Source organism: Puccinia triticina, chromosome 6A, assembly GCF_026914185.1.
Source record: "Puccinia triticina chromosome 6A, complete sequence".
In the NCBI taxonomy this organism is placed as follows: domain Eukaryota; kingdom Fungi; phylum Basidiomycota; class Pucciniomycetes; order Pucciniales; family Pucciniaceae; genus Puccinia; species Puccinia triticina.
Genome location: NC_070563.1, coordinates 1,375,025 through 1,402,931, shown reverse-complemented (window position 1 = coordinate 1,402,931; position 27,907 = coordinate 1,375,025). Strand labels below are relative to the sequence as shown.

The window sequence follows — 27,907 nt, the reverse complement described above, 5'->3', positions numbered from 1 at the left end:
CTGCGCCAAAGAGAGACCTGCTGTGAATTCCAATGAGTTTGAACAATTGAGAAAACTCCTTGAAGAAAAGCTAGGAGGTGTTCAAGAGAAATTAGAAGGAGTACAAGACCTCATTCTAGTCAATGAATCCCAATGCCATTCCAATATGGACTTACTTGGTAAGAATTTGGATGAAATGGAAGTTAAAATGTATCACAAACTTTCCTCTTTAGAAAATCAAATGAGTGACCTCCAATCTAATGGCCACAATAGATTTGAGCAGACCAAAAGGAGACTCTGTGATATTTCTTCTGTAGTGAATAGTACCAATACCAAGTTAGAGCAATTGATTGGACCTACTGATAGAGATTGTCCTCCTCATCTCAACTATAATAATCCAGTGCTTAATGCTCAGAGTGAGGGCCAACACCACCAAGATAATCTGAGAAATCCTGCTCATTTTACTTCCCACAGACCACCTCCTACCATGGACAATACTCCTCTACCTGACTCTCACCAATCAGATAAACCCAACTTCTCCAAACCAGCTAACAATCATAACAGTCCATTCTCCAATGATGAATTCCCTTACATTGATCATGGACCAATTGACTTTGATATGAGGAAAGAGCTGTGGAAAGGCATACCAAAAAACAGTGATTGGGAGAAGTTCTCAGGAGAATTACCTTACAACCATGAGCTATGGATCAAGAACACTGATATCCTTGTCAGGGACTATTTAATGTTGGACCATATGATAATTAGTAGACTGACAATTATCTTGACTGACACTGCTAGAAACTGGTACCTTGGAATCAGAGATAAGTATGGGAACAAATCTTGGGCTTGGTGGAAGAATGCCATCAGAAACAAATTTGGTACTGAGAATTGGAAATGGAAAATGCAACAGGAGTTTGAAAGTGATCACTTTACTTATGATTGAAGGAGAATCCATAAATGGTTTGGTACTCAAAGAGAAAGACTGAAAGCCTATCAACCTGAGCTCAGTGAGTATCTCATTTGTGAGAAGATCTTAAAGCAATGCCCCCCAAATCTTGAGCATGCTGTTAAAAGCAGGTACAAGAGAGATGCTACTGAAATGAGTTTTGAGGACATGGTTATAATTGCTGAAGAAGTCATAGACAGAGTAATGAAAAGAAACAAGCCTGTGACAAACAGTTATAATGCTCCAAACAGATCCCAATGGAGAAATAATCCCACTCCTGAAAAAGCTGATAAGCCAACTGAGTCCTCCTCAAAAAGGAATCCTGTCCCTGCCACTGATAAGGACAAACTTATATGTCATTTCTGCAAACAAACTGGCCACTTCTCCAGGGAATGCCCTAAGAAAAAGAACAGGATAAACAATGTGGGAATGGATGATGATGATGATGCCAAGAGTGACAATGGAGAAGATCAAGGTGAGCAACCAAAGTCTGAATCTGAGCTAGATGAAGAAGAAGAAAATCATAGAACCAACCATATGATACTTGCCATGGATAATGGAAATGGTAGCAACTATGATCCCTTGGTTGACTTTGATTTTGGAGCTCATGCTGTAGAATGTGAGATAAATCAAGAATTCTCCATTGCTGAAATCCAAGCTGAGACTCATCAACCCCAGACTTGGGACAAAGCCTGTCAATCTTCCCACATAGAAGATGCCAGACTCATAAAATGTAAGCCTGATAGAGGAAAAGCTCATCTCACTGGAAAAGCTAATCTCACTACTGTCCTCATTGAATCTAGAGAACACTCATGCCTTCTTGATAGTGGAGCTTCTTGTTCAATCATCAGCAACAAACTGCTAGATTCTATAATACCAGAATGGGAAAACAAACTCATGCCAATCAATCATGCTAAATTCCACAGCTGTAGTGATCAATTACAACCAATGGGCATAATAGAAATGGCTTTAATTTTTCCTCACACTAAAGGTTCCATCAGAATTCTAGCAGAATTTGTAGTTATGAAAAACGCAAGAATAAACTACCTTATCCTTGGAAATGATTACATGTCTCTTTATGGTTTTGATATCACAAACAGCAAAGAGAGATTCTTTACCATTGGAAATGAGAACAAGAGGAAGAAATTCAGTTTTAAGTCTCATCATCTAGAGAAAATGAGTCCTTCCAATGAAATTTCTGCTGTAAAGAAGTCCCATCCTCAACTCCAGCAATTTATTGCAGAGGAACTCTGTGAAGCCAAGTTCAGTGATAAGCTAACCATTGAGCAGAAAGAGAAACTGTTTGAAGTCCTCTATAATAACAAACTTGCTTTCTCTAACACCAACCAGCCCCTTGGTGCCATTAAAGGTCATGAAGTTCATCTCAAACTGACAACTGAAAGGCCTTATCCCCCTCTCCTCAGAAGACCTCCTTATCCTGCCAGCCCCAAAAGCAGAGAAGCTCTTGAGCAACATATTGAAGAGCTAGTAAAGCTGAATGTTCTAAGGAAAGTTGGCCATAATGAAGTAGTTGAGATTACCACTCCTGTTATCATTGCCTGGCACAATGGGAAGTCCAGAATGGTAGGAGATTTCAGAGCCCTAAACTCCTACACTGCTTCAGACAGATATCCCATTCCAAAAATCAGTGAAACTCTGAACAACCTGGCCAAAGCTAAATTCCTGACCAGCATGGATGTGCTCAAAGGTTTTCATCAGAATGTCATTGCAGAAGATTCCAGACACCTGCTCAGGATTATTATGCACAAAGGAATCTATGAATACCTGAGGATGCCTTTTGGGATCAAGAATGCCCCATCTCATTTCCAGAGGATGATGGACATTGAATTCAGAAAGGAAATTGATGAGAAATGGGTCATTATCTACATTGATGATATTATTATTATGTCCAATACTTGGGAAGAACACCTTACTAGGATAGACAGGATACTTAAAGTTGTCATCAACATGAACATGAAAATCTCCTTGAAGAAGTGTAACTTTGGATTTGACCAAATCAAAGCTCTAGGTCATCTTGTTTCTGGAATTGCTATAGGAATAGATCAGAATAAAGTAGCTGCTGTCCTCCAGAAGCCTGTGCCTAGTAGCAGGAAGGAAATGCAATCTTTTCTTGGTTTTGCTGGTTACTACAGACAACACATTGAGAAGTTTGCTGAGATAGCAAAACCTCTTACTGAGCTCACAAGAATAGATGTCATATATGAGATGACTCATCATAGGATAGTGGCATACAACTTGTTGAAAGAGAAACTGACCACAGCACCCTTGCTACTGTTCCCAGACTGGGCCCATCCCTTCACACTATATGTAGATGCTAGCATGACTGGTCTAGGTGCTGCTTTACATCAAGTCCAAGTCATTGATGGAGTGAGAAAAGAAGGGCCCATTGTTTTCATATCCAGACAACTGAAGGACAGTGAAACAAGATATGGTGCTAGTCAACTTGAATGCTTATGTCTGGTTTGGGCCTTGGAAAAACTCCATTACTACTTGGATGGTAGTGTATTTCATGTTGTAACAGATTGCACAGCTTTGAGATCTCTGCTGAACATGAAGACTCCCAACAGACATATGCTCAGGTGGCAGATTGCCATTCAGGAATACAGAGGCAATATGACCATCATCCACAGAGATGGGAATATTCACAAGAATGCTGATGGACTTAGCAGATGGGCTTTACCAAATGATCCAAGTAACCCTGCTTATGACCCTGAGGACAAGGATGATGATAGATTCCCCATCATGGGCATACATGTCTCTACCTTCAAGAATGAATTCTTTGACTCAGTAAGAGAAGGTTACCAACAAGATAAGAACACTACTATCTTGTCTGAACTTTTGCTGAAGGATGCCAAGGATTCCCAGCTGAAAAACTCTCTACAGGAACCTTGGAGAAAGTTATATGATGAAGGAAGATTCTCACTATTTGATGGCCTCATCTACTTCAGAGAAAAACACAATTCTGTGCTGGTTCTAGCTGACAAAAACAGCATTAACACCATCTTGCATGAATGCCATGACAGTGTCTACTCTGGTCACCTTTCTGAAGACAGGACTTTGGAGAAAGTAGCAGACACTGCCTGGTGGGCTACTTGGAGACAAGACACTGGTGAATACTGCTCTTCCTGTGATAGATGCCAGAAAGCAAATAAAGCCACAGGCAAGAGATTTGGGCTGCTCATGAAAATTGAAGAGCCTTCTAAGCCATGGGATGTGATCAATATGGATTGGGTAACTTCCTTATCTCCTGGAGGAGCTGCTAGTTTCAATGCTTGTCTGGTAATAGTAGACAGATACTCCAAGACTCCAATATTTGTGCCCTGCTTCAAGGATGACTCTGCAATGGATACTGCCATACTGTTTTGGAACAGAGTGATGCCTAGAACTGGTATCCCAAGAATTATCATCTCTGACAGAGATCCAAAATTCACATCTGAATTCTGGACTGGCTTGCATAGTATGCTAGGAACAAAACTCTCCTTCTCTACTGCTTACCACCCCCAGACTGATGGTCTGGCTGAAAGGATGATACAAACACTTGAAGATATGATCAGGAGATTTTGTGCCTATGGACTGGAATTCAAAGACAATGATGGGTACACTCATGACTGGGTCTCACTTTTACCAATTCTTGAGCTAGCCTACTGCACCAGTATACACTCAACCACTGGAAAACCTCCTGCCATCCTGGAGAAAGGTTGGATCCCAAACCTTCCCAGGAATTTCTTGAAACAAGACTCTGTAGACATTCATCCTACTGCTCTTGCCTATGGAAAAATCTTTGAGAAAGCTAGAAAACATGCTGAGCAATGTATAACAGAAGCTACATCTTATAACAAAGAAAGATGGGACAAGACTCACAAAGAACCATCATTTAAGGTTGGTGATAAAGTCCTGATATCCACAGCAAACTTCAACAACTTATCTGGCCCCAAGAAGATGAGAGACTCCTTTGCTGGACCATTCCTAGTGAAAGCTTTGCATGGAAAGAATGCTGTAGAGGTAATACTGACTGAAGAATTCAGCAGAAAACATCCTACATTCCCTGTCAGCTTAGTGAAACCTTACAGAGACCCTAACCCAGATAAGTTCCCCTTGAGACAGAAGGTTAAAGTTGTCATTCCCCCCATGGATAAGAACCCTCAAAATAAAGTGATACAGAAGATTCTCAGAGACAAAAGATTGAGAGTGGAGAACAGAGATGTGATGATGTACTTAGCCAGATACAAAGGTTTGAGTGCTGATCATGATGAATGGCTCCTTGAGAAGGACATCCCAGACTCTGCTATCCTTCTAAGGAAGTTCAGAAGTGAGAAGAGGTCTGCCCCTATGGTTTAATTTCCTACAGAAATCCAACCTTTTTGGTGGTAGGGAATGTCAGCCTTAGAGTCAACACAGCTGACCTAAAGTCTGCCTTTTCTACTCATTACATATGAAATTACTTCATATCTTTTTCATCTTAAGAGACATCACTGTTTTGACTTCATTTTCTGATTCCTCATGCAATTTTAACCCTAGTTACAACTTATCAATTCTTTGTAACTATACTCCTTCCCTGAGTTCTTGAGTTGTGGCGCGCATGCGCAGTTGTGACGTGTCAGCGCTACCAGGCGCGCCAAACCACATGTACATATGTAAATTACATAAGCAAACTGTGAAAATTTTCGTAGTCTGGATCCCCCTTGCCTGAGGCGGATACACAGACTTCAGCACACCAGAACCACACCCCAGATAACCCAGGATCACCACCAAAGAGATTACCACACTCCCAGTATACCTACCGTCACAGGCGCCTAGGATATTGACAGTAAGTAAACTCTTTCTCTGAACCTTGCTTATCCAGAGTGAAACTCTGTTGCTCTTGATTGTTTCTTCTTTTCTTCAACTCTTTCAATCTTAAAAGATCAAAAGGTTATCTCTGGTTAAGACCTACAAAACCAGAGCAGAGTAGTAACCCTACTTCTGAATCCCACCAACGTTTCCTTGTTGTGAGTGGAGGCTGTTGCACTCTTTCTTGGCCTTGCACAGCTGGCTTCCAACTTTTCCAGGTTGAGAATAGCCCAGATCAATTAATTAAGACTTAAAGTCTAGGCCTGATCTTCTCTTACTCTCTTTCTTTCTTCTCTCTCTGTTTGTATTTCTTTATCCCAAGAAATCCAACCAGAATCCCCCCATTTTCCTTGTGTCCTGTTGTCACACAAGAGACACAGGCTCACATTAAACAACAGATAAAATAAAAAAATTTCAACCAACAAGGTGAGGAGTGCACGCAAATCCGCAACTCACTAGAATGAATAGAGACTAACCAAGCATGCAGGAGGCAGATCAGCCGCATCTGCTCTTGTTATATCCTTGGTCCAATCAGCCTCAATCTAGCTTGCCTGATCAAGTTGGAAATTTCCCAGTCATCTATTTCTATCTTTCCAATTGTCTCCCAGCCCAGCGCGGACCATCAAAGTCCTACTCTTAGGTAACTTTTTCTTATCACTTTTAAATACAAAAGAAAAGCAACAACATTGTAGATAGCAAAACCGTTTCCTTATTGAAATATAAATCTCTTAGCTGTCTTGAATTTTACAAACATGGGGATGGTTAAAGGCATGGTGTGGAAACTGCGGTGTGGTGCGCCAAATGGTACAGGCGGTGATTCAGATCAAATCAGCAGTGTGCGGAGTGTATCCAGTCCTCAAGGTATTCAGCTTTCATCCCCCAGTCTCAAGAACTCAATTCTCAAGGCATTTCAGGATCCCTTCCCTCCTTTCCTTCTTTTTGGCTGTGTTGTCTGTTCCTTCTCTTTCTTTCTTTGTTTTGTTTGTCTTTTCTCTTTTCTTATATGCGCGCTTTTGGATGGAGATGTATGTGGTTTTGTGTTTTCTTTAGTTGTGTTCTGTTCTCTTTTCCTTCTTGTTGTTGCGCGTGCAGAGGTGCACAGGTGCATGATGACCTGTCCACAACATGTCACAGTCCCCAGAGTCTGAGTTCAGCTTGAACTCAGATGATGGGGCGGCATGGACCTTCTCTGAACCATAATTTTTCAGTCTTCCATCAAAATCTTAAAGTCTATTATTCCTGGCATCTTTCCGCCCGTATCCCGAGTATCACACGTCTTCAAAGTTTGTTTTACCCCGCAACGTCGATCTCCTCCACTTCTCTGGTTTAGATCACACCCCGCCAACAGATTCCCCGGCTCTCCTCTCAACAAAAACCGCCAACGCGCATCTCCAGCCGTCGTAAAATCAATCCCCCCAACGCTACACGAATCACTGCGCTCACTCACGGCCAAGAATTACCGGAGGGCATACGCAAGCTACTCAATTTCTTTTCCATTCCCCTCCACGAACTGCTGCCGGCCTAGCACCGGCCAGAGTTCCTCAGCGGGTGGTGGCCAGTGACGTGAAGTGTGTTCAGACAGGGGAGCGCTATGGAGCTACTACAGTTTCAGAACGTAGGCAGCGCGGTGAGGGGAAAGTGCTATGAAGCTGCCCTTGTGTTGGTCTGTAAAATATTGAGCAGAACAGGATCGAAAACATGGATAGTGGGGTTGGGGGTGGAAAGTTTTAGAGACAGAGGCAATGGATACCCTTGGCAGAGGTGTAGGAAGGAGATTCAGAGGAATTAGGTCCAAAAAACGGTGTCAGAGAGACAGAGAGGGATTCACAAGTTTCAAATCTATGAAGATTGAAGAGGCAGAGGTCAGGGATGCGGAAAGAATCAGGGAATAGGCTCAAAAACTCCGGTGGAATTTGGAAAGGATCAGGATCAGTATCAATAATGATCAAAAAGTTGATGGTATCTTCCTTGGATCAGGATGTAAATTTCATGGGGGAATTTTCCAAGCTCAGAGGAGCTTGGACTTCTAGTCTAACTGCTAAGACAACTGCAACAACCATCAGAAAACTGCCAGAACAACCAACACAAAAACTGTGCAACACTCTGCAACCGGACTGACAATGGGAAAGGAACATCCTGATGCAGAGACAACCAAAGAGAGAAAGGAGGGGCTGAACAAAGAGAAAACAATAGTGGAGAAAGAACTAGCGGAAAGGATGTAATGGGATGAGAAACCTGAACCAGCAGAGGGGGAGGCGGAGTTGGAGTCTAAACCTTAAAGTTGCGGAGGCGGAGGTGGAGGCAGAACCATAAATATCCTGCGCCGCTGCCTTTGGGTTTTAGTTGTGAGATTTTGAACAGAAAGTGTCTGGAAGATTGATCCGCTAACTCCACTCCATAAATTGAATTTCACTGCTTGTACCGGTTTGACCATCACAGTTCTTAGAAAGGATGGACCTGGATCCTGTTCCTGTGACAAAATCTAAGCCAGAAGCAGCCAAGCAGCCTGTGACAGCTCCAACGCTGGTAGGTAAACACAAAAAGGCAGAGGAGGCACTACAGCAAGCAATGGGAGCAGAGACAAATGTGGCTCTTACCCAGTGACTGGTGCCAGGTACCCAGTGGCCATCTCTAGGAACCAAACACACCAAAAAAGGGTGGGTGTGCCCCACAAAATGCCCTTTTTTGAAGGGTGTGGGCATGGGTGTGCGTTTATCAACGCCTGTGGGAAACCACTACTGACCACTGAAAAAATGTTTTTCTACAAAAGCCAGTTAGCAGAAAGCAAAGTGCCTAGCCTGCTACTCCACCTAGCAATTTACCATCTCACTACAGAGCCTGAAACCTTTTGGTGGTACCTGGCACCCTCTGCATATGCTGGATATGGGACCAGGTATGTAAATCTGGTCCAAGAAGAAGTAGGTACTGGTTTCCATTTTTGGTACCTTCTGTTGAACTTGCAGTTCAGGGGTGCCCTTTTGACCCTGCTGCAGTCTGTTAGTGGACACAAATAAGTGATTCATGAAACCTAAACTGAGATTATTGGATGTATATGTAAGAGCCCGCTACAGGGGGGCAGGGCTCTTCACTGGGACGGGGGACTCAGGGGCACGGAGGCAGGGCCTTGAGCGGTTTCTAGAACCGTGGTGGGGTGGATTACTGACTTGGGAAAGATGTCAAGACGATCTCTCTTTTAGTCTAAATACACAACACAGGGGGGGAAGAAGTGATAGAAGGAGCTGAGCTTACCTGACTCGGGAGAGATGAGTCTCTGCCGATTCAGGAGGGGCGGGGGAAGAGAAAGACTATATGTGGGATCCAAATGATCCTGTGATCCTGCTTGTGACACCTCCAAAGGGAGGGGTTACAGTATATAGCAACACTGCAAGAGCTATACTTCGCTACAAAAAGCGGCACTTTTAAGTAGCAAAGCAAAAACTCACTACTCTAGATCCAGGGTAGCAATAGCAATAGAAGACAACTGCAACTTAGAGATGGCAAACGGGTACCCGCGCGGCGGTACCCTGCACCCGCCGGCGGGTACTCATCAGGGTCGCGGGTACCGCCGCCGCGGGTGCCAAGTACGGGTACGGGTGTTGGTTTTTGTGTGATTTTTAGGCGGGTACCCGGGTACCGCCGCTTGATACCCGCCAATACTGCTACCTATTTTCCGCTGTGTATGTCCCCAACCCCCTTCTGGACTTTTCTCCTGCAAGTCCTGTTTGATATCCCCGGCTGCAGCGCCACCAGCTCGCCCACCAGCCCGCCAAGAGGGATTCCTCTCGGCGAGCAGGTATACACACACCAGCTCGCCAAGAGTTCGGAGAGCTGGTGTACACACACCAGCTCGCCGGGAGGTCGGAGAGCTGGTGTACACACAACAGCTCGCCAAGAGTTCGGAGAGCTGGTGTACATGCACCATGACCGGCTCGCCGAGAGGGATTCCTCTTGGCGAGCACCGGTATACACACACCAGCTCGCCGAGAGGGATTCCTCTTGGCGAGCACTGGTATACACACACCAGCTCGCCGAGAGGCATTCCTCTTGACGAGCTGGTGAGAGGGATTCCTCTCGGCGAGCAGGTATACACCCACCAGCTTGCCAAGACGAATGCCTCTAGGCGAGCTGGTGTGTGTATACCAGTGCTTGCCGAGAGGAATCTCTCTCGGCGAGCAGGTATAAATCCTCTCTCGGCGGCAGGTATACTGATACCAGCTCGCAGAAGCCCAAGAGGGATCCCTCTTGGCGAGCAGGCACATATCTACAAAAACCAACTTGGCGGGTACCGCCGGTACCCGCCAGAAAGACCTGGGTACCGCCGCCGCGGGTGCCAAGTACGGGTACAGGTATCTGTTTTGGGCCAAAAAAGCAGGCGGTACCCGGACACGCGGCGGGTACCCAGGTACCGATTGCCATCTCTACCGCTACTCAGAGCGGTAGCAAAGCGCCAGCACCACTACTGTGAATTTGAACTGCGCGTAGCGAAGCAAGGTTTTTTTTGCTTTTGCTAAAGCTTAGCAAAGCAGCTGGATTGGCGCCTTTTGGCACTTTTTAGCACTATAAGTGCTGTGTAGCGCCAACAGCGTAGCAAATAGGGATGCTATGGTGCCAAAAGCATAGCGGGAGAGTCTGCTTTTCTGGTTAAAATGCTACAAATGCTAATAAATCATCAATCCTCCATCACTTTATGATGTTGAGGATTCAAATTTCAATGACACTACAGTAGCGCCACATAATTGCTAAAGTAGTGATGTTTCTGCTATTGTAGCGGCAAGTGTAGTACAACACCGCTACTTGCCACTGAAAATAGCTTGCTATTTCTATGCATTTTTCCCCTTGAGAAAAATAGCAAAAAGTGTAGCGCCCAGACCGCTACTAAAAGCGCAGCAAAGTGGGGTCCAAGCTGCTATGCTTGCCACTACGCGCAGCTTAGCTCTTGTGGTGTTGTATATAGTTACACATATTTCCTATTGTTGTGTCTCTTTTCTTCATCCAAATTTTTGGTTTGATCTCTTCAAGTTTCACTCATCCTGTATCATCCTTTTCATGTTGACTTGAGCTTTGCATAAGCTTCTCTCTGGTCTTTAGGGCTCACTGGGTTGTAGTCTAACACCCGTTGTTGGAAACCAAAAGGTTTGTGTAAGCTTCTCTTTAGTTTTTAGTCCTCACTTGGCTGTAGTTTAATGCCCATGGTTGGAAACCAAATGATCTTTTGTTCTTTACCCAGAGCAGCCTATGGCTGCCTGAAGTTGCACAATGTGTTATGAGCCGTAGTGCGGGCTCCGCAGCATAGACTCACATGTACATAGACTACACGTACACGTCACGGACCATACTCAAGGTTTGAGAGGCTGGAGATCCAAGCCTCTTCCTCATCCTGCAATCTACCATCTTGGATCCAGAACCCCCAGAACCCCAGACTCCATCTTCCTCTCCCCAGAACAGACCATCACACAATGTGCCTTGGAGCAATAAAACACACTGCAGCACCACAGTTCTGAAGTTGGATTATGGATTAAAAACTAGGACTGCAACATGTTCATCCAGAGGGGTTTGAGTGCAGCCTCAACTGGCTGATCCCCCAGAATAAGCCTCCAGAATATGCTAAAATGACTGTGAATACCCAGGTCCACTTGGTAATATCTAGAAGAAAGGTTGGAGTGACACCACAAGCTTTCCAAAAGCTTCCGCATGTCAACTGCTCACAGTGGACCCAGTTTTTATTTGCAGTGGGCAGCATGAAATTTTATGGAGAAGCTGGCCCTGCACAATCTAAATTAGATGTTTTAAAAAGCCATTTTTTGTCCTACCAAGCTGGCAATGGAAAATAAAATCAAAGTCATGCAAGTCAGTTCCTTGTATCTAGATTTAATAACATGTGTGACAAGACTCATATGATTCAATAAAATCTAGGGCTCATCATCATACTGTGAAGGTGGAGCCTTGGTGAATAGGTCTTGGGATAGAAAGAGATTGGGAACTTGCTTGTGTTCTGGTTTGTTTTCAGAAGTTCAAAACAAAACCACAACTCCTAATTAAGATGAGTTGATTTTAAGGGATGGAACAAGAATTTGATGTGAGTTTTATTTGTCATTGATCGTAATCATTCCATCATTGTTTGGAAACAATACAAGTATAGGGGCCGGGAGGGGTTGATTGGCTGTATAAATGAAGGATGTGATAAACAGTAAGGATCATAGTTTCAATAGCGAAGGACAATTGGAAAGTAGCATTAACTATCATAAGAAAACTTTGGGTTAAAGCGTGAATCAGCGCGGAGGAATTGTCTGTGAAGGAGAAATAAAATAAAAGGCATTGATATGACCTCCTGCATCCATCAAGTCATGAATCGATGCAACCAAGCTATATCCAATCATTCCTCCACAACAATAGATACACCATTTGAGGATCCCTCTTCCTGACAGATCGCGGTTGTTTCGACCTCGTTGATATCATAGAGGGTCTTGGTCGACCGTCTCTTTGCCTGCATGATTGAGAAGCGTGATCTGGGTGGTTTTGGACTTGCCATCGACTTTTGCGGGGATGTTTTTACGCTTTGTTTTCGGGAGATAGACGATGACCGAAATATATTGATTGATGCTCTTCTCGACTTTGGCTTTGGAGGCGGCAGCTCCGCGATTACAGATCGAGCTCTACGTCACAATTCATGGAACAGAATAAGGAAATGTTTTTTCATCACTGATATATTAGGCTTGATCCAGGGTGGAAATGAGATATGTTTCAACCCACCGCATTCTTTTCGATGGCGAAGGAGAATTGAGACCCGTCTTGATTATCAGCACAGGCTCTTCGGCCACCAAGGTTTTTTCGGACTCGGTGGAACTAGTGCGTCCTAGGACGCGAGCAACAGGAGCCTTAGCAGAATCTTGCGAAGGGCCCGAAGTTGAGAGGGATCTTTCGAGTCGCTTTTGGCGTTCAAGCCCAGATTGATAGCAATAGAATTCCTCATTATCGGGCACGAAAATCTCTTTCTGAGCTTGGGTGGAAGGGTTCTTCGGCTCAGTCGTTGATCTCGGCGGGCTGTCGAGGAGGTCTTCGGGTCTTCCACAACAGTGGAAAGACTCGTCAGAATCCGAGTCGTCGTGGCTGTCACGTTGATATCGCATTGACAGGCGGCGCATCATTCTGAAGAAACAAACAAGAAGAAAGAATTGGGTATCGGGAGGAGATGGTGTGGTTGCGAGTATGCTAAAGTGGACGGGATGAGTGTGGCAGAGCTGGTGAAGAGAAGCTAATTGTGGGCGAAAGGCGCGGCATTTATCTATCACTAATGACTAGGAAGCGCTGCTTGTGGGCTCAGTCGAGCGACGAAGATGCTACTCTGGCTTCCTACTCAGTCCGGATCACCCCAGCAGGCTCACATCAAAGAATATCTTCGCAAAGTTAACTATCTACGTCTCCCCTCGAAAGCTAACGAAACGGGGAGAGGTGGCTATGAGTCTAGCTTGCTGGTGGCTATGAGTCTAGTTTGCTGCAAGTTGAAAATATGCGCCGCATAGATGCAGAAACTCAGTTCCGTGCGGTGTACTGCAAGTGGTAGCTTTCTACCCCTGAAAAAAAAACTGGAAAAAAAATGTGAAGACCGCAATTGCTTGGGATTGCAGTGTTGCGATCCTACTTCTCAAGTCGCGTCGGCGTACTCGTTTTATGATCTGCGTGCTGAAGGAGCCGGAGTTTCCAGAAATCAATTTTGTTTTTTCGTTCTTGAAAACGACCGAGCAGTACATAGGACTCATGAGGACATGATCTCAGTCTGAGGAATCGGATACACCCGTGATCCGAACTAGTGACGTGCCCACTTGTATGCTCGATGAAAAACTATCGATTTATATCTACGAAAGTCTATAATCGGAGAGATCCATTGAAGAAACCTCGGCCGACGTGATTGGATTCCATGCAAACATTTCGATGGTGGTGGTCTGTGGTGGTGAGCAAGCCAGAGAGTACTCATCAAGGGTACTCGAGACGCGATTCCTGGGCTTGAATCCTCCAGCGCGGCGCCGCAGCAAGTGCCATAAACCTGAGATTCACAAGGCGGCCGCGCAACTCGACATCTTTGTGACACACCTCCCAGCATTCGGCCCGAGACTCCGTTCAGGTCACTCGATGTAATCATGCACACCGCCGCACAAAGGTCCGGCCCGGTGGTCTTCTACGGAACGACCCCCCGGTCCACGTTATATTCTTATGGGGCGAATGGGAATGGCACCTCCCCGGCACTTTTTTTCTTTTCTTCATTTTTTCATTCCCATCCTCCTCTGCCAATCGACGATAGCTTAGCTGCAAGGTGCGGCCTTGACCCGACCTCAAGTTGCAGCCCGACCTTGTCCATTGCTTGGCGACTGTGTTATACTCTGGTGATTGTGTTACACTCTCCGTATTGAGCGCGTCTCTTAAAAAGTCAGATGCTCTGATCTGGCATCGACGCCATCAACATGTGAGTCTGAACCGCACGAAGAATATGTGCACAAGTTGTGATCTACCTGTCGGATTGCCGCGAAGCTCACCACCAAGAATGTACATGTGTGGCAACTGTCTAAGCAGCGAGAGAAAGCTTCAACTGGGGGCTCGTCTTCATGGGCCCACTTGTCTCCAATGTTCTGATCCATTTGTCAAAGGCTTCAAGCGTTTTTTTTTGCGGGGAGCTCTGGATGGACAGTAGAGTGGCCTTCACAGCAATTGTTCAAGATGTGAGAGAGAATTCAAAACAGTCTGATGGTAAACTACTCTAGTTCTTGGCTATCCTGGTGTGGCCAAAGCCCATGTGAAAAATTATGCGGGTGATGTAATCGGGGTTTATGGCCACTGACTCTCGAATTGCTTGGTATGTAACATGGCATAGTGACCACCCAAAAGAGTAAGAAACAACCAAATTGAAGGGAAAAAAGCAGAGTTTTTTTCTGGTTATGATGGTACGCATAACATGGACCAGGAGTGACCACCGAAACCTCCAAAGAAAAGGAATAATTATGATGGGAGAGGACAAATGGTGTAGATCTCTAGTGACGCCAGAAAAGACAAGAAAATGAGAGAATGAAGCACAAGAGATAGAAATTGCAGGAGTAAGAGAACGGGGGTGGGGAATAAAGAAGGGAAGAAGAAACCAAAAGATAAATAAGATAAGTCTCCTTCCTCAGTCGACGCCGGAAAGGGGTACCTCAAACGCGGCCATCAGGCGTCAAAGGTGGGCGGTCTCTAAGCGAGGAAGCGCGGGTGTTGGACCTTAGTCATGGACAAGAACAAGGACAAGGATTGGTGGGGCTGACAAGCCAGAGGGACGTTATGGCGGCGGAACTCGTGCTCGATCTCGGCAACAATGGCGGCACCGACCTCCAGATCGACCTTTGTACCGTCTCTTGAGACCTTCAAGTGGGAGTGAGAGCCAGATCCGGACACAATTTATATATCAACATATTTTCGAATGAGGGTAGCACTTGCAGAGGCTGGCCCTACACAATCCCAAACGTCTGACGAAAAAATTGGTTCTTTGTCCTACCCACGCAATCAAAAATCGAACCAAAGCCAATCCCCTCTATCTAGAGCTAATGATATTTATAAGAAGACTTCGAATTTAATAAAATTGAATTCTCATCGTCATAATGGAAACGTAGAGCCTGAGGCTCGGTGAATGGGCCGTGGGACAGAAAGACGCCCTTTTGCTTTGCAAAAGCTGAAAAATATCGAACCTCCTAGCTTAGATGGGTTGATTCTAAGGGATGAAACAAGTCATTGGGTGGGGTTGGTACACATTTGAATTCATAATCATCCCATAATTGTTTGCAGGCGGTGCAAGTATATCGGAGGGCACCATAGATGGGTTGGATAAATAAAAACTGCCAAGGATAGTATACAGAGGATCATAATTTAAATAGCGTAGAATATGTCGAAAATCGCATGTCTGTTTCACCGTGAACGACTATGGTAAAGAAAAAAGAAAACTTTGGTTTAAAACGTCGATCAGAGCAGAAGAAGTGTCTGTAAAAAATATGATAAAAGAAGCAGGCGTTGGTACGATCTCATGCATCCGTCAAAGTCATCGATCGATGTAACCAAGCTATATATACGATCATTCCTCCACAACCATAGATACGCCATTCGAGGATCCCTCTTGCTGACAAGTCGCGCGTGTTTCGTCCTCGCTAATATCGTAGAGGGTCTTCGTCGACCGTCTTTTTGCCTGCAGGATGGAAAAGCGTGGTCTAGCAGGCTTCGAACCGTTGTTTGACTTTTGCGGAGAAGTCTTGACACTTGGTTTTCGGGAGACAGAGGTTGATCGGAAGATGTTTATCGATGCTCTTCGCGACTTTGGCCTTGGAGGCGGCAGCTGCGCGATGACAGATCGAGCTCTACACACCTCACAACAGATGGAACAGAATAAGGAAACGAATATTTATCAATGTCGGCCATATATGCTAGGCTTGATCCAGGGTGGGGATGAGATATGTTTCAACCCACCGCATTCTTTTCGACGGGGAAGGGGAATTGAGGCCCGTCTTGATTACAAGCACGGGCTCTTCGGCCACCAAAGTTTTGTCGGACTCGGCGGAACAAGTGCGTCCTAGGACGCGAGCAACAGGAGCCCGGCCAGAGACCTGTGACGGGCCGGCAGTCGAGATCGATTGTTCTCGCTGTTGGCGTTCGAGCCCGGATTGATAGCAGAAGAAATCTTGATCCTCCGGCACGAACACCTCCTTGTAAGCTTGGGATAAAAGCTTCTTCGGCTCACTCGTGGGTCTCGGCGGGCTGTCGAGGAGGTCTTCGGGTCTTCCACAACAGTGGAAAGACTCGTCAGAATCCGAGTCGTCGTGACTGTCACGTTGATATCGCATTGACAGGCGGCGCATCATTCTGAAGAAACTAGCAAGAAGAAAGAGGTGGGTATCGGGAGGAGATGGTGGGGTTGCGAGTATGCTAAAGTGGACGGGATGAGTGTGGCAGAGCTGGTGAGGAGAAGAAAATTGTGGACGGAAAGGCCCAGGATTTATTTATCACTCATGACTGAGGAAGCGCTGCATGTGGGCCCAGTCGAGCGACGAAGATGCTACTCTGGCTTCCTACTCAGTCCGGATCACCCCAGCAGGCTCACATCAGAGAATATCTTCACCAAGTTAACAACTATCTACGTCTCCCCTCGAAAGCCAACGAAACGGGGAGAGGTGGCTATGAGTCTAGCTTGCTGCAGGCTAAAGATATGCGCCGCATAGATGCAGAACCTCAGTTCCGTGCGGTGCACTGCAAGTGGTAGCTTTCTGCCCCTGAAAAAAAAATGTGAAGGCCGCGATTAATCGCACTGTTGCGATCCCACTTCTCAAGGCGTTTCGCCGTTCCGGTGCTATGATCTGCGTGCTGAAGGAGTCGGAGCTGCCAGCACTCGCTTTTGTTCTTGAACACGACCGAGCAGTAGGACGCAGTCTCAAGCTGAGGAGTCGGATACGCCCGTGATCCGAACTAGTGACGTGCCCACTTATATAAGCTCTATAAAAAAACTATCAATGTATATCCACGAAAGTCTATAGGAGAGATCCATCGAAGAATCGTAGGCCGACGTGATTTAGACTCCAAGCAAACATCTCGGCGGTGGTGATCAGTGGCGGTGGAGCCAGCCCGAGAGTACTCGCCAAGGGTACTCACAACACGCGACTGGGCTTGACCCCGCGCGGTGCCGCAGCAAGGGCCTTGAACCTTCCCAGAGGCGGCCACGGGCTATGACAGCCCTCCCAGCGTCCGGCCCGCACGTCGCGCACAGGCCGGGGCACCTGCCGGGCCGAGCCGACGGCCCGGTCGACGTTAAGGCCATGCGGCAGTCTCTTTCCCCAACGGGTGTTCCTCTCTCGGCCTTGCTCCGCCCCTGTCCGCCGACCGCGGCGCCATCCCATCGACAGCCCCCGAGCGCCGATGGGTCTGCAGTCCTCCTCTGCGCATATCCTCAAAGCAGTCTTCCGCCGCCCGTCACGATCCGGCCATCGTGAGCGCCCGCGGGGCCTGTCCGGCTTGTGGCCAGCACAGCGAGGCCTGTCCGTCTGCCTCCCACATAACGGCCGCCCAGAAGCCCGATGTGTGTGGCCTGTGCACCCAGCCCCGGCTCGTGAGGAAGCGCTTCACGCCGGGCCCGCCCTCGCTCCCGCCTCTGGGCCGAGCAGATGCAGGCCTGACCGCGCTCCTTGATGGTGGAGAGCGCCCGACGAGAGAGCCCCGGCCTGGACAGGTGGCCAATGGGCACGGACGGACACAGTGCGATGGTCATCGAGCCTTCCGAAGGCTCTGCGAGAACGCGGGCACTTTTGACCATCCATGAGCCTCGTCATCAGGGCACATGCGCCCCGACAGCCGGCCCAAAACAGTCGTTCAACGCTCGCCAACACACGGCAAGACACGACGATATATATATCAAAGAAAAACAATTACAAGTATATATAATATATATATATATATATGATCTCTGAGACCATGCAGGATCCAGTATCTAGCCAATTAGAATGAAGAAGAAACCTATTCGAGCGCGGGGGGTGCGCAGATACATCCCCCCAGCCCTGAGCTACATCTTTCCCCGCCCCCGCCCTCCCCCGCAAAAAAGGAACCCGACCAATCCAATAAGTAAAAGGAAAAAGGCAACAAACAATAAACAAGTAAATTAAAGGCCGCGCTCTCCGACCCTCCAAGACGCCTATAAAAGAGATGTTTTTTTGTGTGTGGGTGTGTGTGGGTGTGTGTGGATGGTTGGGATGTACGCCGTGGGCGATCCGTGCCGTCGACCGCTCCCCTCGATAACGAAAAGAGCGCAGTAGAAGAGAAGACGTCTTGACGACCGTTGGATCCGTATAGTAGAGCAAAAAGCGGGAGCGGGACGAGCGCCAGAGACAGCAGCAACAGGCGCGGGATAAAAAAAGGGGGGGGAGGGGATTAGAGAAGGGACAGGACGAGTGTCCATGGATATTGGGTGTCGAGAAAAGGGCAAGGATGGGGACGGTGCGGAGGTGCGGGAGGTGGTTAGGCGAGGAAGCGGGGGTCCTGGACGGGGGTCCTGGCCTCCGGGGCCTCCGCCTGGTGAGTCTGGTGGTGGTGGTGGTGGTGAGGCAGAGGGTGGGAGTGAGGGGCGAGGTTGTGGCGGCTGAACTCGGCCTCGATCTCGGCGACGATGGCGGCGCCGACGGTCGGCTCGACCTCCGTGCCGTCGCGGGACACCTTCACCTCCCTGTTCCCACTAAACACACACACAATCAGTCGGGATGGGTGGGGGAAGGAGTGCGGGAGAGGGGGCTTACTTGAACGGGTTGCGCAGGTTCTTGGTCCGGTAGAAGCCCAGTTTTTGCACGCGGATCCACTCGACCTTGAACGGCTTTCCGGACATCAACCTGTCCGAGTCCTCCTCCTCCTCCTCCTCCTCGTCGTCATCCTCGTCGTCGTCCTCGGCGCCATCGGGGGTAGGCCGAGGGCGGGGCTGGGTGGGGGTTTCGAGGTGGGCCAGCGGGGTGGCCAGGAGGTCGGAGGAGGAGGAGCGCTGGGCGTGGGAGTAAGCCGTCGGGGAAAGAACGGAGGGGGCGGTGGAAAGGAGGTTGTTGTTGTTGTTGGTGGTGGTGGTGGGGTAAAGGGAGGGGGACGTGTTGCCAGCGCGATCGGGGGCGGGCAGAGTGGCCGCGGTCTTGGGCCCGCCGAGGATGGGCAGGGAGCGTCTGACGGGCGAGCCGGGCCAGCGGGTGGGCAGGGGGGAATCGGGGAGGACGGGGGAGAGGGCGCGGGGCGAGGCGCTGTTGGGGAGGTCGCCGAAGCGGGCGTCCTGGGTGCGGTCGGTGGTGCCGATGGAGGCGCTGCGAGTCCGGCCCGGGCCTTGCTTCGCCGCGCCCGAGCTCGTCCTGCTCCCCGTCGCCGGCGCGGGGGAGCCCGGGGGGAGCGACTTGCGGCGGGCCCGCCGGGCGCTCGTCCCCCCCGAAATCGGCCCGGCCATCCGCGCATAGCCGAAGAAGGCCCCGCTCTGGTTCGCACTGAAGATCAGATACACGCCCTCCGCGCTCGTCCGGTAGGCTTGGTCGAGCACGGGCTCGTTGTGCGTCTGGGAGACCCAGATGGACCGGTCGACAGAGATCCGCAGATCTTCATCTGTATACGCCTGTAGCGCAGATCAAAATCAGCTTCTTCTCCTCTCTCAGGGACTGCGCTTGAGCACTCACTTTGAGGATGAAGTAGCGCCGCGGGAAGTGGCTGGTGAGGAAGGACGAGGTGGTTGATTGGCTCTGGTTGGAGGCGGCGGTGAGGGTTGAGGAGGTGCGGATGTTGGAGGATTCGTTGAGAGAGTTACTGTGTTGTTGGTGGTGGTGGTTGTTCTCTCTGCTGGGGGGTAGTTTGGCGGCATGGTCGGCGGCGGGGGCGGGGAGGGTGTGGCGATGTTTGGGATGGTGGGCGTGGCTGTGGGCGGGGTCGGAGCGCTTGATCCAGGAGCGATGCAAGCCGCCGATGCGCTGTGCGCCGACGCCGCTCTTGATGTTGTCCTCGGGCTTGCGGATCCGGCAGAGGAGGGGCTTGCAGTAGGGGTCGAGGGCCCGGAGCGGCTTGCCGTTCGAGCAGGCGATCGCCTGGGCGAGATGGGCCTGGGAGATGTAGTTGACGAAGGCGCAGTTGGAGCGGGCGATCAGATGGATGCTCTCGACGCCGGCACCCGGCAGAGGGGCCTGCTGCTGCCTCTGGGCGGAGAAGAACTTCCAGAGTTCCTCGTGGGAGGCGTCGTTGGGGATGTTTCCGACCCAGAGCGCATGCTGGGAGTGTACGGGCGGCTTGGGGAGAGCAGGCTTGTGGCTGTGGTGGCTGTGGTTGTGGTGGTTGTGGCGGTGGTGGTGGTTGTGGTGGTGGTGGTGGTGGTCGAGGGAGAGGGTGGCGAGGGGCAGATGGTCTGGGATGGGGTGGCCCCTGAGCTTGGCCTGTGCGAGGGATCCGCGGAGGAGGGGCTGGTGGTTGTGGTGGGGGTGGCTGTTGCTGGCGGGGGAGTGTGGGCCCTGGGTGGAGGGGGAGGAGGTGTTTGAGTACGGGCTGCGGGGGGAGAAGGTGCGGTTCTTCCAGGGGCCCGGCCTGGGCGAGCCGAAGGGCGGGGTGTGTGGCGGGTGGTGGCTGGGCGGGCGGAGGGGGGACGGCGTGTAGGCCGGGTAGGCGGCCGGCGGCGGGTGGTAGGCTGGGGGTATGAATGGCGCGGGGTAGTGCGGGTGGGGGAAGGGGTAGTAGTGGTAGTAGTCGCTGGCCGGCGGAGGGGGGGGAGGGTAGCCGTAGTAGTGCTCGGGCGGAGCGGGTGGCGGAGGGGGCGGCGGCTGCTGGTCGTCGGCGGGCATCATCCAGGCAAGAAATATGCTGGAAAGCACTAGACTGAGAAGAGAAAGAAAAGAAAAGATTAGAGTAAAAGAGAAAGTGGCAACGAGCTTCAAATTACAGGCTCAGCCAGGCGGACAGAATATCCGACTCCCCGGACAGCCCCTCATCACAGCCTCAGCCCAGCCACCCTCGACCCTACTCAACAGGACTTACATACATACCGCCGAGGACACCCTCGAGGGAGCACTTACATAAACTCACTCCGAGCCATCGGATTCCGAACTCACACTCCAGAGGCACATGTCCCAGCCATCGCTCTCCGTGTTGCAGCTCACATACAAGAGAGAGCCAAACTCAGCCCAATACGCCCTGTTCTCATTGCAGGGAATTATACTTTGACAGCACTTTACAGCATACACTTGTCCAGGGAAACAGTACCAGTCTCAAATCAGCTCATCAAACCTGTTAATCCCCAATGCAAACAGCACTAATCTTACTTCAAAACTCCAACACTAATTACATATTTGACATCGTCATAAAACTTGGATTGAGTCTTCATCATCTTGTTGATCTGAATTCTTCAAGTCAACCAATAAAACTTGATGTAAGATTGCTGAACAAATTTCAGTCCCATTCAAATCACAATCATCAACTTGCACCCAGGTACTGGTGCCTGCAGCCTTTCTGCTGGCTAAATTCAGACATCTGCATCTGATTCAAGGGCTGGCTCCCCATTCCCATGAGCCTCTCCAGCCTTGAAAAAAGTTACCCATATGTCAGCAGCTACCAATATGAGCCCGTTGTGGTAAGCCAATCCTGATCTACCCAGAAAACCAGCAACCATCAATCACAATGCTGTCACACCTCAAGAATAAATCCCATACCTCTGGCCCCCTTGTCAGCAAAGCCCAAGCCCCTCAACATCCCCACTCAATGGAAATACCCTGGATAATAGTATTCCCTCTTCCCACACTCTCCCTCTCTTGGATAAACCCTCTTCCTAGTCTCAAACATCTACCCAGATCACATTTTACCCCCTTCTTCTAGTGTTTCCTTAGAACCATGTGCTCAAAGATGTATAAGCACCCTTGAAACCCTTCACCCTCCAAACCCAACATGATACACATTATGCTAGACATAGCCCCAAACCCCACCTAGATTATTACTTCCTGAAACACTTCATGAAACACCTGACTCCTCCTATCTTAGATCCTTAGATTACTTCTTCCTGAAACACTTCCTGAAACTCATAACTCCTCCTATCTTAGATCATAGAATATTCTACCCCTTTTATGTCTCACATATCCCCTCCTCCAACTAGGAAGATTGCACCATAGCCCCCAGAAGATGGCATCATCCCCACCCACTATTACACCATCATGTGACTCCTTGAACCACTACTCTGACCACATGGCTGTTTCATCCTATAGAAGTAGAATGTTCTATGCTTCCCTGCAGGTTATCCTTGTTTCCTCATGGCTCCTCTTTCTTGTGTATATAAACTGGGTTGTTTTCCTCTTCATTTATTCCCCATCAGATCCTGTCAAAGTAATTCAGATCACTGGTCACCATTCACTAGCCTAGCTTATGCCATTAAATCAGAGTGGACAAGCTTGATAAGTCTATGCCAAATATATCAGGTTGGACAGACTTTACATTACCTTTAACTTGCTATTAGATTAGTAGAAAGTAAACCCTTAGACAAACCTCAAGAATCCTCTATAGCCACACCTTTCCATAAGAGTCCACACTCTTATATTCTTTTTCTTGTTCCCAGAGAGGCAGCCCATTAAAGCACCATTCCCTCTCCAGCTCTATTCATCCCAAGAGTAGTTCCACACCGTGTAATCCCCCCCCCCTCTGCTGGGCTTACAAGATGTCATTAAATGACAAATGCCCTGTCACAGCCGTGTATGTAGTCGGAGATCCTTTCTTCCCTGGCTCAGCAGAGATCTGTTTCTCTCCTGTCTGAGCCAGGTAAGCAGTTTGTTCTCTTCTCTGGTATCACTCCTAGTGAGGGATTAGAAGACGGAGAGATTTGTGAATGGGAAGAAGATAGTGGAGAGGGATGATTCTGGAGCGGAGCAGAATGACCCAAGAAGCTGCCTCAAGCGGTACAATTGATGGCTTGAGAATTTGACTTAACGTTTGACAGTGCGCGCGGCAGCACAGAGAGCACAAAGAAGCTCAGAGTGGAGTTTGTCAAGTTTCAACACACAACCCTTACAGCCCACTTGGATTTGGAAGAAACAGGGAGAAAAATGGTATGTGTCTAAAAGCTTCACAGGTATGTAGGTCCCTCAGCCTTGAATGGGGCCCTCACGGCTCATGGGCCAATAGCAGGTTCAGTAGCTCTGAGCCGCAACAGGCCTTACCTGCGGAATTTGGGAATGTGTTGCAGGTGCCCTGTTCCCTTTCTCAAATCCTGCTGGTAATGCTCAGACTGCTTGTCCTTGGGAAGCTAGTACATTATTGATCTTCAAAATTGAATCATAACTTCATAAACATAACACACCCTAAATCACTTTTGCATGGGATTATAAAAGCATGTCCCTGCCAAAGTTCTTGTGACACTGTCTGCGGCCTCCACGACGTACATAGAAATATATAGTTCTCTTTCCTCACTGATTGAGTAAATCATCACATTCTCCAACAAAATTCAATTATGATTTCATGCTTATGCATTTATGATGTCAATTTTGAAGGCCACTATTCCCAAGCAACAGGCAACAGGCTAGCACAACGTGGTCGGGTACCCCACAGGGTCCAGCCTTACCTGCATGCACCTGAAAAGCCTGTAACAGTGGTATAAATGTAAGAGTTTCACTCACGTTTCACCCTTACTCAAACTCAACTCATTAGACACATATGTATTTATGCTTATATGTGATATTTTGCCTGATATATCTTGTACTCCCGTTTGAAGGGACTTCTCTCCTTTTTCCTCAAGCTGGTCTTCACCATGGTTTCCCTTTCTTTGTCATTCATTCAAAATCCACACTCTTTTCATAGAACTTCAGGCCTTTGGCCCTCCGCTCCACTGATCATTCAGTGAAGGACTTCCAGTCCTTACATTAAAACACAGCCCGGGAGAAAAATTCTGATGCCAACAGTTATTGGTGCCTTGTACACAATTGGCACATTTGTTGGTTGTTTGAGGATTCCAGAACACATAAGTCACACCTGGTGAGGGGCTTGATTATTATTGCAAATTGCAAGTGGGAGTTTGGCTGGGAGGATTTTAGATTTTTTATAGCTCCTTGCCCAGCCTCTCCTGCATTGAAAGTGAGAGAAGGAAGAGAGGCTTAAATACCTAGGAGAGATATAGAACACATACCTCTACCAGGTAGGATGTGGAAGGGGAGCCCGGGATAAGTACTATCAAAATATCACCAGGTATATTATCCGGGTGATATTATTTGTGAAACCCCGCAAATTTTCAAACTACACTGAGGGTTTTCAAACATGGTTCAGGTTCTTTTCCAGGAACCCCCAATTCAAGAAATAAGCAATCCTGCAACACAAACTGCAGACTGGAACCCAATTTTACCCAAAAAAACATCAAAAACTAAATGGAAAATTCTGGTTGAAAGAACTTTGTTTTCCTGGACTGGAACCTTCATCATGGTTGAAACCACCTGCAAAGTGTAGGAATGAGAATCAGAGGAATCAGGTCTAATGAACATTTTTGGATAGGCAGAGAAGGGATGTGCAAGGTTCAAAACTATTAAAATTGCAGAATCAGAGGTCAGCAATGTGAAATTGAATCAGATGATAGGCTCAAAGAATCAGTGTAAGTCAGGATCAGGATCAGAGAATGCTGATTGGGACCCGGGTACCGCCGTGTTTTTTGACCAAAAACATGTACCTCACACTGCACCCTGCCACGCTGGGCAGGTACTGCGGGTGCCTCAAGGGCTATTTTCTGTCTCCCTCTCTTTAAGAATAAAATGGATGCACAAAAAATACTACCAAACATCTGAAGCTGGTTGTCAGTTAAAGGATTGAAAATTGAATGAAAAAGGGCTTACAGCTTGCAAGGGTAAGCAATCTTATGTTGACCATACTTTTCCAACTGTTTGGAAATCTTGGGCACTTCATAAAAGGTGTTGCTTGAACTGATGGAGGTTTGAGCAATTCTCTGAGCTTGTCCTGCCAGTATTTGGAAAAGGATTTTCAAGAATGAAACAAAAAATTATCATGACAGTAGTACTCACCCAACTCATCCTCATCCGTTATAAATCCGGTGAAACAATTTTGGGGAAAGAAGCCTAGCAAAAAGAGGGTAATGAGATGGAAAACCGGTGCTGGAAGAGGTGGAGGGTAAAATTTAGATTGGTAGAGGAGGAGGCAGAGCCTTGATTATGTGCATGACTGGTTTGGTTTTTGGTAGAATCACAGACACCCAAACCCACACCTGAACCAATGGGTCAGGTACCCGCCAAAAGATAGCAGATATCTGAAAGAGGTTTTTTGGCACCATTAATAGCTACACCCAATAGATGGGGTCCACATACTTCTTATTTAAACGGACTTACTTCGCGCACTGCGAAAAGCTCTTCGCGCACTGTGCAGTGCGCGAAGTTTGCAAACACTTCGCGCACTGCGCATGAAGGGCGCAACTTTTTCAAATTATTTTTTGACCAATCAATAGACAAGCTTATTATTGTCCTCTGTGAATTTATTTGGAGTTTTTTGAAGCTTCCTTGTATGCTTAAAAATACCACCAATAAAAAAAACAAGTACAGCCATTTGGGGACCTGGAATTCATATTCCCACAGGCCAAAAAATCCAATTAATTTATTGAATCATATTAAACATGTATTTAAAAGTTTTAGAACTTTTTGGCCACTTTGTACAAGGACAAGGCTTTCAAAAACCAGTAACTGTTTCTCAAGATATGCCAAAATGCGCCAGTAAGTGGTGAACTTTCCTAATTTTTGAAAGCCTTATTCTTGCACAAAGTGGCCAAAAAATTCTAAAAAGCTTGAATTCATATGTATCATTATTCACTAAATTATTTGGATTTTTTGACTGGTGGGAATATGAATTCCAGGTCCCCAAATGGCTGTACTTGTTTTTTTTATTGGTGGTATTTTTAAGCATACAAGGAAGCTTCAAAAAACTCCAAATAAATTCACAGAGGACAATAATAAGCTTGTCTATTGATTGGTCAAAAAATAATTTGAAAAAGTTGCGCCCTTCACGCGCAGTGCGCGAAGTGTTTGCAAACTTCGCGCACTGCACAGTGCGCGAAGAGCTTTTCGCAGTGCGCGAAGTAAGTCCGTATTTAAAATTCAGTTGTTAAGAAAAAAAATCTATACAAAATCCTTTTTTTGCTCATTCTGAGTGTTATGATCCATAGCTAGGAATTACACATGTATCAAGCCTTTCAAATACATGTTAAATACTTCAAAAGTATAGCTTGAGAGGCTGGATATCCATACAGATCCATCATCCTGAAATATACTAACTGGGGATCCAGAACCCCAGATCCCAGATCCCAGGACCCAGACTGCATCCTCCTTTCCACAGAACAGACCATAAAACTGAAAGAAAGTGTTTAGATTTTTCAGCACTTTTTTCCTATTGAAGCTTTCCCAGACCATTCAAAAATTCACCTGGCTCAACAAAGGGCAGTTATTTTACCAATAATGGTAAACTAATGGGTTTTTGGCTGTTATTGTTAAAGTTACCTGTAATGGTGGTGCTATATATTAGAGCAACTGCATTGGTTGCAGTTTCAGATTGGATTAAAATTTTCCAAACTCTCAACAGCATTGGGGCCGGTGTGAGAATGAAAGCTAGTTAGTCGGTGGAAATTGTCCGCTGACCGCCTCCTTCAAGAATATTAGTGTCCGGGCTGTGTGGCCTTTGGTAACTCGGCTCCGCACTGCTACTATACGCTAGCCTTCAGCGCTCCTCTCTGAGCCTGATCTATAGCGTAATAATCCGCAAGTGAATAAAGCTCCACACTCCGTAAGCACAGAATCCGCAAGTAACTTTGAAAGTAAAGATAAGGTCACAAATATTTTTCCTAGTAACTTCTCGTACGTCTGTAAGTGTAAGTACAATAATGAGTCTTCTGTAAGATGCTAGGATAATAGGATGAGGAACACCAGGAAAAAAAAATAGTCACTTGATGGCAAGTGACATGATGCAGCTTTGGTTTCTGCTCCAGAGCTACTCCAGCGCTGCTCCAAGTCTGCTCCACCAGCACTTGTAGAGCTTGCAGGACTGCACCAGAGCACTCAATGTGGCACAGTCAGCTGATCCTAATTTTTTCCCAGGAACAGCTGATGCTCATCATAAGCTGAGCAGTAGGCATTGACTGAGCCTGGGCCAAAGCTGAGCATTGGCTGAGCCTGGGCCACAGCTGAGCATTGGATATTCCAAGCCTAAAACAAATCCAAGTGTCAGCTGGACCAAGAATATTCCAAATCTGAGCATCAGCTTAGCCAACAATGGTCCAAAGCTGAGCATAATCTTGGAAAAGGCTTGTGCAGAGCTTAGGATCAGCTGGGACAATACTGTTCCAAAGATTAACACCAGCTGGGCCAAAACTTTTCAAAAGCTGAGCATTGGCTGAGCCAATGCTGGTACAAAGCTGAGCATCAGCCGAGCCAAGGCTGGTCCACAGCTGAGCATCAGCTGAGCCAAGGCTGGTCCACAGCTGAGCATCAGCTGAGCCAAGGCTGGTCCACAGCTGAGCATCAGCTGAGCCAAGGCTGGTCCACAGCTGAGCATCAGCTGAGCCAAGGCTGGTCCACAGCTGAGCATCAGCTGAGCCAAGGCTGGTCCACAGCTGAGCATCAGCTG

General features: G+C 47.6%; 5 protein-coding genes across 5 annotated transcripts; 1 reads left to right on the top strand and 4 right to left on the bottom strand.

Moving 5' to 3' along the window:
- Positions 1-12,228: 12,228 nt before the first annotated feature.
- Positions 12,229-12,921, bottom strand: PtA15_6A179 (uncharacterized protein; the record flags this gene model as incomplete). Its single annotated transcript, XM_053169856.1, has 2 exons — positions 12,229-12,429; positions 12,523-12,921. The coding sequence occupies 2 exons, from the start codon at positions 12,919-12,921 to the stop codon at positions 12,229-12,231; spliced, it is 600 nt and encodes a 199-aa protein (XP_053021106.1).
- A 3,075-nt stretch (positions 12,922-15,996) lies between these two features.
- PtA15_6A178 (uncharacterized protein) lies at positions 15,997-16,641 on the bottom strand (the record flags this gene model as incomplete). The annotated part of the gene is made up of 2 exons (XM_053169855.1): positions 15,997-16,143; positions 16,300-16,641. 2 exons carry the CDS (start codon positions 16,639-16,641, stop codon positions 15,997-15,999), a joined length of 489 nt encoding a protein of 162 aa, XP_053021105.1.
- An 861-nt stretch (positions 16,642-17,502) lies between these two features.
- On the top strand, positions 17,503-18,092 carry PtA15_6A177 (uncharacterized protein; the record flags this gene model as incomplete). Its single annotated transcript, XM_053169854.1, has 2 exons — positions 17,503-17,762; positions 17,804-18,092. The coding sequence occupies 2 exons, from the start codon at positions 17,503-17,505 to the stop codon at positions 18,090-18,092; spliced, it is 549 nt and encodes a 182-aa protein (XP_053021104.1).
- A 692-nt stretch (positions 18,093-18,784) lies between these two features.
- Positions 18,785-19,145, bottom strand: PtA15_6A176 (uncharacterized protein; the record flags this gene model as incomplete). The annotated part of the gene is made up of 3 exons (XM_053169853.1): positions 18,785-18,832; positions 18,917-18,989; positions 19,060-19,145. The coding sequence occupies 3 exons, from the start codon at positions 19,143-19,145 to the stop codon at positions 18,785-18,787; spliced, it is 207 nt and encodes a 68-aa protein (XP_053021103.1).
- Positions 19,146-19,962: 817 nt separating this feature from the next.
- Positions 19,963-21,108, bottom strand: PtA15_6A175 (uncharacterized protein; the record flags this gene model as incomplete). Its single annotated transcript, XM_053169852.1, has 1 exon — positions 19,963-21,108. A coding segment is annotated over one exon (1,146 nt), but the record flags the coding sequence as incomplete, so codon positions are not given.
- Positions 21,109-27,907: the final 6,799 nt, after the last annotated feature.